This window comes from Heterodontus francisci, chromosome 6, assembly GCF_036365525.1.
Source record: "Heterodontus francisci isolate sHetFra1 chromosome 6, sHetFra1.hap1, whole genome shotgun sequence".
In the NCBI taxonomy this organism is placed as follows: Eukaryota; Metazoa; Chordata; class Chondrichthyes; order Heterodontiformes; family Heterodontidae; genus Heterodontus; species Heterodontus francisci.
Genome location: NC_090376.1, coordinates 69,438,334 through 69,448,490, shown reverse-complemented (window position 1 = coordinate 69,448,490; position 10,157 = coordinate 69,438,334). Strand labels below are relative to the sequence as shown.

Sequence of the window (10,157 nt, the reverse complement as noted above, 5' to 3'; positions counted from 1 at the left end):
ACTGGAAAGACATTTGCATAGTAATAGACAGTACTTGGAATGGACAAAGGGGCCACTCCCTGCTCCAGTGTAACCCACAATAGACTTTTGATTACCAGACGTTGAAGCATTCCAGGTTAACTGCTAAGATGGCCGAATACACAGACGTGGTCAGACCAATTTAGTCACATGACTAACTGACTTGGAGTTTTTTGAATTTGAACTTGCCACAGAGATTTGAACTCAGAAAGCTGTTTTCTCCTGGACTGAGAACAGGGCCGGAATTTTACGCTGGGCGGACGGGAGCCGGACTCCGACATAAACGTCGGTGCTGATCCCACTCCCGCCCAACCAGGGGATCCGTCCCGTATTTTACGGATCCCCAGGCTTTAATTGGCCTGAGGTGGGACTTGCACCCACTTGAGGGAGGAGGTCCCGCCTCAGTGAGCTGCCGGCCAATCAGCGGGCCGGCAGCTCTTAGTCTCAGCAGCGCCACCGGGAGCGGTGGCCACTGCTGAGACTGCAGCCCAGCCGACCGAGGAGGACGCAATAGAACCGGGACAGAAGGTAAGTTCGGGCAGCCTCACCAGGGAAATCAGTCATGCCCTGCTGAGGCTAGGGTGGCCGTTTGGGGGGAGGGGGGGGCTGCGTCTTGGATCCCGGGCTTGGGTTGGGAGGCGGCCCTCAATCAGGCACCCTGTGCCCGATTGCCAGGCCCCCCTTCCCAGGGTGCGGAAAGGCCGGCAGCTTTAGTTGAGTGGCCTTTCACGTCCCCGACACACCCGCTTGCCACGGGTAAAATACCAGTGGAGGTGGGCGAGGGCCCTTAAGTGGCCACTTAAGGGTCTTGATTGGCATCGGGCAGGCGGGCCGCTTCTCACCCACCCCGCCGGACCTCCGTAAACTTGGTCGGAGGTAGAATCGGGGCGGTTAGGCCTCCTGGAACCTGCCGCTCAATTTTACGCCGCCCCCCCGCCACCATCCGACCTGCTGGGGCGGCGTAAAATTCCGCCCACCTCTCTCCTGCATGCTTTCATCCCGCTCTCACCAGGTTTGGAAACCACTGAAGATACATGAACCCCAAGAGAGAAAAGTCTCCTACAGTAAACAAGGTTTGAGAAGAATACCAGGCCCCAACGAAAAGCAAAACTACTTACAAAAGGACTACAGTGAGCTCGAAGCACAGTAAACAAGAAACTCTTCAGATATTGCCTCAAACCTCTCCATTTTATTTTTCTTCTGCTCTTTTCTGTCCCTATTTGCATGCGTGTATTGCATGTGCATACTAGCGTGGGTGCGTTGTCTGTCAGTAGGCCTTAACCGTATTAGAGTTTAAGTTTAAGGTTTAATAAATTTTACTTTTCTTCTTTAAACCTAAGAAAGGCTGTTTATGCTCATTTCTTTGCCTTATAATTGGAAAGTGAACAAGGATTCATTAAAACACGATGTGTTTAAAATTTAAACCCTGTTACAATAAGACCAGGTGAAGACAGTAAAAGACCCCTAGATACATTTCTCACCTGGCCATAACAATATTTTATGTGTTGCTCTCAAACTTGTATTTCAGCTGAACTGAACGATGCATTCTACACACAGCAAGATACTACAAACAGTTGTGAATTGAATGATGTGTTTACTCTGTTCTTTTCAGTGATGTTAATTGAGGAAGGAGCAACAGGACACTAGGTGTATTCCCCATTTATCTTTGAATAATGCTATAGGATTTAAAGCCAGAGTTCTCTGCTTCCAGTTTCGCTAGTTTATGACTCTCATTAAAATGAATGGATGGTGAGTGCAGAAGCAGAAAATTTCAGCATTAATGTCCAGGTAAACCACTGGAAATGAGCATAGAGGAACATGGTTTAATATCCTATCCTAAGGGCAACAACTTGAACAGGTGCGCCCTCTGCCACTACAGCTGCACCCCCACCTCCACCACATAAGGGCGGCACAGTGGTGCAGTGGTTAGCACCGCAGCCTCACAGCTCCAGGGACCCGGGTTCGATTCCGGGTACTGCCTGTGTGGAGTTTGCAAGTTCTCCCTGTGTCTGCGTGGGTTTTCTCCGGGTGCTCCGGTTTCCTCCCACAAGCCAAAAGACTTGCAGGTTGATAGGTAAATTGGCCATTATAAATTGTCACTAGTATAGGTAGGTGGTAGGGAAATATAGGGACAGGTGGGGATGTTTGGTAGGATTATGGGATTAGTGTAGGATTAGTATAAATGGGTGGTTGATGTTCGGCACAGACTCGGTGGGCCGAAGGGCCTGTTTCAGTGCTGTATCTCTAATCTAATCTAATCTAAAAAACATCTCCCCTCAAACATACAAACTCCCAGAGTTTTGATGAAGGGTCACCGACCTGAAACGTTAACTTTTCTCTCTCCACAGCCAGACTTGCTGAGTATTTCCAGCATTTCTTGTTTTATTAACTCCCAGATTTGTTATGCCAGATTACTTACTAGTGACTGATGGAATGCTTACATGTGGACAAGGGTGGACTTGATTGTGATGCCAAATCATAGGCAGAGCCACATTTTCCAAGACCATACAATGAAAACTGACAATGGAAAAAATGAAGACTACATCCCAGTAAAGCCTGGCTACCCGACCCGAACCCAACTAGACTCAATTACATGTGTCGTGTACGGGTCGGGTCGGGTCGGGTCGAAAGTTTGAGTCCGCCATTCGGGCTCGGGTCGGGTGGGGCTGGACACTGCTTCCGGGAAGTCATGGGATCAGGCTTACCCATTATTCCCCACAACTCCAGCTGCAGGAATAGCCTGCTGCCGGAACAGATGAAGGAGATTTGTGTCGGGTCAGGTTGGGTCGGGCACAAAAGAAAATTAAAGGGCTCAGGCTCGGGTTGGGTTTGGGTTGGCTGTGGTCGGGTCGGGCCCGGGTCAGGTTTTAATTTTATATCCGAGCCAGGCTTCACATCCCAGTATATGTTTAAGAGGGAAGGGTAAAATCATAAAATTATGAGGGACATTGAAGAGGTAAAAAGATATGTTGACTGTAGGCCTAGAATTTATCCTTGTCCATGACCAATTCAAATGTGTATGTTGGAACAAATATTTTTATTCAAAAAACACACTGTAATTGAAAAGTACAATTAAAATCTGATATAATGCACAGCTCAAAGTGTGTTTATTGCGTGCATATAAATTCACTAAGGGGCTAGTCTTTAAAACCCTTGCAAATACCTAAGCTTATTTGCAACAATTATTATCACAAATTGACCCTGGAGCTTTTACAACAGACATGTTTAAACTACACAGCTGGCCAGGCACAAAATGAAGTAAAATGGCAGATTGAAGGAAATTCCTCTAAAGAAGCTGGAGGCAAGTAGAGTCTTGCTGCAACTTCCTTGCAACAAATTGCATCTTGTCACAATGTATTGCTGGCATTTCATTTGTTAAGTTGAAAAACCCTCGTACTTTTTAGACTCCTGGTACTTCACTGGTTTGACCTGGGCCTCACATAAAAAATAAAATAGTAGCAAATTGTCTGCTGTGTAACTTGCAGATCAGATTAAAATTTCCTTACAATTCCATACTTTTGCAACATTCATGCCATTACATGCAGTTAACGTTGAATAATTTTATAAAAATTAGGAATTAATTGTTTTGTTACACCTGCTTTGAAATTACTTGAAAATAATAGAATTTTGTATTCTATTACAAGAGTTCCTAAAATTAATATACTTTTCCAGGTTGATGTCCAAATCATTGTATAAATAAGAGGATTTGAGAATTATAAATTATTATAGATTATAAACTCTATTTTGTTGGCATAAGGCACAAGGCTTTATTGCTTTTTTACACTTAAAAGAAGTGTAAGTGTAAGATCATACTCTTTGGCCTAATTAGAAAACATTGCCAATTTCAAGTCCTGTCCTTTAGTTCTTTTATATGATGTGGTAACACGGTATTGCAATAACGGACATAATAATTAGCTTTAAATTGATAAAGTTGCATCACTGCTTCAGAACTACTGAGGTTCGTAAGTTTATTAGAATTATTTTTATGGAAATCTTTACCAAACAATTTTCAACATCTGTTCCATGACATTTCTGCAGTACAGAGAATTCAACACCACAAACAGGGACTCTGCAAAATATATTCTGATCCAATTACAATATGAAGTCTTTTATGGCAGCTGTGATAATTAGAAGTTTAACAGATTTTTTAAAAATTCTGCAATCTTTTTAGTGCATTTTAATAGAAAACTAATTTCGCCATTAGAGGTTTATCACTACAGATGCAAAAATTAAATTACCATACAATATCTTTAAAGTGGAATGGATACTTACAGACAATACGACTAAACACCAAGTAAAGGTTGAGGACCAAACCAGTACCATAGATTAATGCTCCGGTATAACATTATGCATTACTAGTTCGATTAAAGTCATTGACAATACCACCACCTGACAACTAAGTACAGGACAAGTAACTCTTTAACTCTCTAAACATCTGAAAAATTGGCTAAGAAGAAATTCAATGAAAATAAGCATATTTACAAATATATTTTATAGGCTGCACAGTACTTACAGAGAATAATATATGAAGACAAAAGGGGCACACTTGTAACCAAACAGTGATTGAAAGCTGTAAATTCCAGTTTCAGTAAACACACCATAAGATCAAAGTACCTTTTTTTTTAAAGAGTGGAAGAACAGGAATTTTGCTGTGTCTAAGCAGGAGTCCCCATGCGTTACCAAATCAACATAGTGACCTCTATAAAGCATATCCATTTTTTTCCATTTTGGCTAAGGTTATTTTAATCAGTTAGAACTGCAATGAAATGAATTAGAAATGCATGATCTAGTATTTTGTTGCACACATTAAACAGTGTTTTCATTTCTGTTCCAAGAACTCACAATGGCCTTTCTTGTGCTTTAAAATCAAAACCGATTTCCAATTTATTTTCTTCAGAAATATTCATCTGGCATCTGGACATCCAATGGGACAAGACGAACTGTCACTATTTGTTTGATTTTCTAAATTCGCTTCTAGAAATAGAAGGAGAGAAAGTATAAAACTCTAGCAAGACGCAAAGCCTTAAGTTTTAAAAAAAGCTAACTATATATTGGGCCAGATTCTACGGTCAGCGGCAAAGCAAGGGCACTTGCCACTGACGACAAAGCAAGTCTTGGTGAGAGATCAAGCAATCTCTCTGGTGAGAATTTCACCTCTATTACATGCAGTGGTACTGCAATTGATTGCAGTGTTCTTTACTGGGCATTCACAGCATGGAGCTGGAATGATGTCAACAGGCAATCCAAGCAGCCAATCACATTAAAGGATTTTCACAGACGAGAAAAGCACTAAAATAAAAAACTTTTTAAAAAATGTTTACACAAAAATTAAAGATTGGAACATGCACATGGGGTGAAAGTAGAAGGTAAAACATTCTGAAAAAACGTTTTCTAAGATATTAAAACAATTTAGCTTAAAAAAATCTTGTTGGCATTTCTTCGCTGACAAAGGTTTTGGGAAAGTTGTAGTCATCGGTTGTAGGGCCGCTGGTGGCTAGTCAGGCCTATCCGTGAGGGGCAGATTCTCCCACAGCAGGTACAACTGAAGGTGTAGTCACTGCTGGGGGCAATTGGATCTATACTTCTCCTCCTTTTCTCTTTCATGCTGGTTCTTCACTCAGTCTCAAAGGTGTCTGTAGCCCTCCTGATGTAGCATTTCCAGGCATCACGATCTATGGCCTGCGCTTCCCACTGGCGATGGTCAATGCAGCACACAGAGAGGGACTTCTTCAGGGAGTCCCTGAGATGTTTGCCAGTCGTCAGCTCTTCATAAAACACAATCTTGGGCAGGTGACTCTCGTCCATCTGGGCAATGTGACCCGCCCAATGCTGGTGATGCTGGCTGTTTCCAGGACTTCAATGTTTGTGATGTGGTCCTGCCAGCGGATCTTGAGGATGTTGCGGAGGCAGCATTAATGGAAGCGCTCTGGAAGGCGTACATGACGGTGGTATAGGACCCATGACTCTGCATTGAACAGTACTCCATGATGATAAAATTATTTTTCAGGGCCAGTTCTATTCAGCAAATTTTATTAATCACATCACTATTAAAAACCTTGTTACACCTGAATGAACAAGGTGCAACTTTTTAAGGTTTCAAGTTCAAGGTTTTAAGTTTTTGTCAGGTGTGTCCAGGAAGGTTTCCTGACTCAATATGTAGATAGGCCGACTAGAGGGGAGAGAGACTATGTTGGACTTGGTGCTTGGCAACGAACCAGGCCAGGTGGCAGATCTCTCGGTGGGAGAGCATTTCGGTGACAGTGATCACAACTCCCTGACCTTTACTATAGTCATGGAGAGGGACAGGAGCAGACGGGATGGGAAAATATTTAATTGGGGGAGGGGGAATTACAATGCTATTAGGCAGGAACTGGGGAGCATAAATTGGGAACAGATGTTCTCAGGGAAATGCACGACAGAAATGTGGAGGTTGTTTAGGGAGCATTTGCTGCGACTGCTGGATAGGTTTGTCCCGATGAGGCAGGGAAGGGATGGTAGGGTGAAGGAACCTTGGATGACAAGAGATGTGGAACAGCTAGTCAAGAGGAAGAAGGAAGCTTACTTAAGGTTGAGGAAGCAAGGATCAGACAGGGCTCTAGAGGGTTACAAGGTAGCCAGGAAGGAACTGAAGAATGGACTTAGGAGAGCTAGAAGGGGACATGAAAAAGTCTTGGCGGGTAGGATTAAGGAAAATCCCAAGGCGTTCTACACTTATGTGAGGAACAAGAGGATGGCCAGAGTGAGGGTAGGGCCGATCAGGGATAGTGGAGGGAACTTGTGCCTGGAGTCGAAGGAGGTAGGGGAGGTCCTAAATGAATACTTTGCTTCAGTATTCACCAGTGAGAGGGACCTGGTCATTTGTGAGGACAGCGTGGAACCGGCTGATATGCTCAAACAGGTTGAGGTTAAGAGGGAGGATGTGCTGGAAATTTTGAATGATATGAGAACAGATAAGTCCCCGGGGCCAGACGGGATAAACCCAAGGATATTACGGGAAGCGAGGGAAGAGATTGCTGCGCCTTTGGCGATGATCTTTGCATCTTCACAGTCCACTGGAGTAGTACTGGATGATTGGAGGGTGGCAAATGTTGTTCCCTTGTTCAAGAAAGGGAATAGGGATAACCCTGGGAATTATAGACCAGTTAATCTTACGTCGGTAGTGGGCAAATTATTGGAGAAGATTCTGAGAGACAGGATTTATGATTATTTGGAGAAGCATGGTTTGATTAGAGACAGTCAGCATGGCTTTGTGAGGGGCAGGTCATGCCTCACAAGCCTTATTGAATTCTTTGAAGATGTGACAAAACACATTGATGAAGGAAGAGCAGTGAATGTGGTGTATATGGATTGTAGCAAGGCGTTTGATAAGGTTCCCCATGGTAGGCTCATTCAGAAAGTAAGGAGGCATGGGATTCAGGGAAAGTTGGCTGTCTGGATACAGAATTGGCTGGCCCATAGAAGTCAGAGGGTGGTAGTAGATGGAAAGTATTCAGCATGGAGCTCGGTGACCAGTGGTGTTCCACAAGGATCTGTTCTGGGACCTCTGCTCTTTGTGATTTTTATAAATGACTTGGATGAGGAAGTGGAAGGCTGGGTTAGCAAGTTTGCCGATGACACGAAGGTTGCTGGAGTTGTGGATAGTGTGGAAGGCTGTTGTAGGTTGCAACAGGACATTGACAGGATGCAGAGCTGGGCTGAGAAGTGGCAGATGGAGTTCAACCTGGAAAAGTGTGAAGTGATTCATTTTGGAAGGTCGAATTTGAATGCGGAATGCAGGCTTAAAGACAGGATTCTTGGTAGTGTGGAGGAACAGAGGGATCTTGGGGTCCATGTCCATAGATCGCTCAAAGTTGCCACCCAAGTTGATAGGGTTGTTAAGAAGGCGTATGGTGTGTTGGCTTTCATTAACAGGGGGATTGAGTTTAAGAGCCACGAGGTTATGCTGCAGCTCTATAAGGCCCTGGTTCGACCACACTTGGAATATTGTGTTCAGTTCTGGTCGCCTCATTATAGGAAGGATGTGGAAGCTTTAGAGAGGGTGCAGAGGAGATTTACCAGGATGCTGCCTGGACTGGAGGGCATGTCCTACGAAGAAAGATTGAGGGAGCTACGGCTTTTCTCATTGGAGCGAAGAAGGATGAGAGGTGACTTGATAGAGGGGTACAAGATGATGAGAGGCATAGATAGAGTGGATAGTCAGAGACTTTTTCCCAGGGTGGAAAGGGCTATCACTAGGGGGCATAATTTTAAGGTTATTGGAGGAAGGTTTCGGGGAGATGTCAGAGGTAGGTTCTTTACACAGAGAGTGGTGGGTGCGTGGAATGCGCTGCCAGCGGTGGTAGTAGAAGCAGATACGTTAGGGGCATTTAAGCGATTCTTGGATAGGTACATGGATGATAGTAGAATGAAGGGTAGGTAGTTAGTTTGATCTTAGAGTAGGTTAAAGGTTCGGCACAACATCGTGGGCCGAAGGGCCTGTACTGTGCTGTACTGTTCTATGTTCTAACGACGATGTGAGGGTCAAGAAAGTTGAAATTCTCACTGATTTCAGTGATTGCCGGTTCTGGGAGTAGCCACAGTGCAGCTTGTGTCAGAGTCCTGAGTGAGAGACTGCAACCACAGGATTTCCACACTAATCTGCGTGTAAAGTTGATGTCAGCTTCACAGGAGTAAAACCGGCGACCACTAACAGTTCGCTGTAAACCGCACCCTCCCAATCCATCCACCCACCCCGCAAAATTGGCCCACTTTAATAGATTCTACATACTCAGCATGCAAATCTGCTATCTGTTTGAAAGAGTGCCTCTGTGCACTGCATGTAGCAAAATCATTATCAACATATTTATGATTTTGCTGTATGTAGAAGACATCTTGGGGGTAATTGTGACTTTATGTGACAATGTGAAACTGGTGATAGTGAATTGGCAGCCCATTTTACATCTATCCTGATTTTTAATTCCATTGGCTTAAAACCCTCCTATCACCCATTTTACACCATCACACCAAGTTAAAATTACCCCTTGCTCCTTTAACAAAGTGCGAGAAAATCTGTGGGAGAAGCTTGATGTAATAACCACAAGTGAAGAATGAAGTCCATTAGCTGGGAGTAACATGATGCATTGAACATTTACGAATTTCTTCTCTTGCAGTTTGTGATATATAGTCCTCAGGTGCAAAAAAAAAGACATCTATCCAGAATACTCTGCATTGCTACAACATGTGTGCAGGCAATCATTGACTACTTGTGCAAGCAAAAAATTGCCAGGTATCTCACTAAATCAGTGTCCAACATAGCGACCAGAAATCAAGTCAATGAATTAGTCTTCTCACTTAAAGTTTCTTCAAAAAAATGCACCTTTGTTGTTGTTTTGATTAATACTAAGATACATTTTTCATGCCTTTATCTTTCTGAAATGGTCTTACCAGCCCCCTATGTTAAGACAAAAATTGTAATGTGGCTCCCCACGCGAAAATGTTGGACACCCCTGCTTCAAGTCTTTAAGCTTGGGCTGAATTTTGCCAGCCCTCCAACGTCGGGGGTCTTGGTGGGGGACCTGGAATATTCTAGTGGGAGAGGCACGCGCAATCCCAGACGCCAGGTATGTCCCACCCCATTTTATCGGTGGCGGTGGGACCTCGGTTCCCGCCCCACCCCCCACCCACCGCTCAGTGGCGGCACCCCTATTACTGTGTATAACTTGCCTGATTATGCATCTGCTGCTCGTCGCTCCTCAGTTCCATATTTTTCGCTGAACAGGCGTCTGTCATCTGCCGTCCTGTTCACGAATGAGTGAAGCTGGCGGGACAGCAGAAGAGGAAGCAATCGGACAGTGCAGGAAAGTCTCTGTCTACCAGTGTCTTCCTTCTGCATACTTGAAGGGAGATGGGAGGTGATGGGATTACTGGGGGCACAGCTCTGCATACTTGAAGGGGGGAATGAGATTACTGGGGGCACATCTCTGCATACTTGAAGGGGGGTTGGGATTACTGGGGGCACAGCTCTGCAGGCATGATGGGAGGTACTGTGTGCCCTCCCTCCATAAAGACCGCTCAGCATTGTTTACTTGGCTGAGGGCATCTTCTTACCATCGCTGGGGAAAAGAACCTCCTGTCTTGCCCGCACAGCCTGGAGGAGAGTG

The 10,157-nt window shown here is 44.4% G+C and overlaps 1 protein-coding gene across 2 annotated transcripts in view; it reads right to left on the bottom strand.

Moving 5' to 3' along the window:
• Positions 1-3,969: 3,969 nt before the first annotated feature.
• LOC137371372 (E3 ubiquitin-protein ligase RNF149-like) overlaps positions 3,970-10,157 on the bottom strand; it is an 88,344-nt gene continuing 82,156 nt past the window's right edge. The window contains exon 8 of one of the 2 annotated variants that reach the window (XM_068033858.1): positions 3,970-4,992. In XM_068033858.1, coding sequence (XP_067889959.1) covers positions 4,922-4,992 — 71 coding nt within the window. In that variant the 3' untranslated portion in view covers positions 3,970-4,921. Of the gene's footprint in view, positions 4,993-9,743; positions 9,815-10,157 lie in introns of those variants that run through there. The other variant, XM_068033859.1, reaches the window with a different exon arrangement.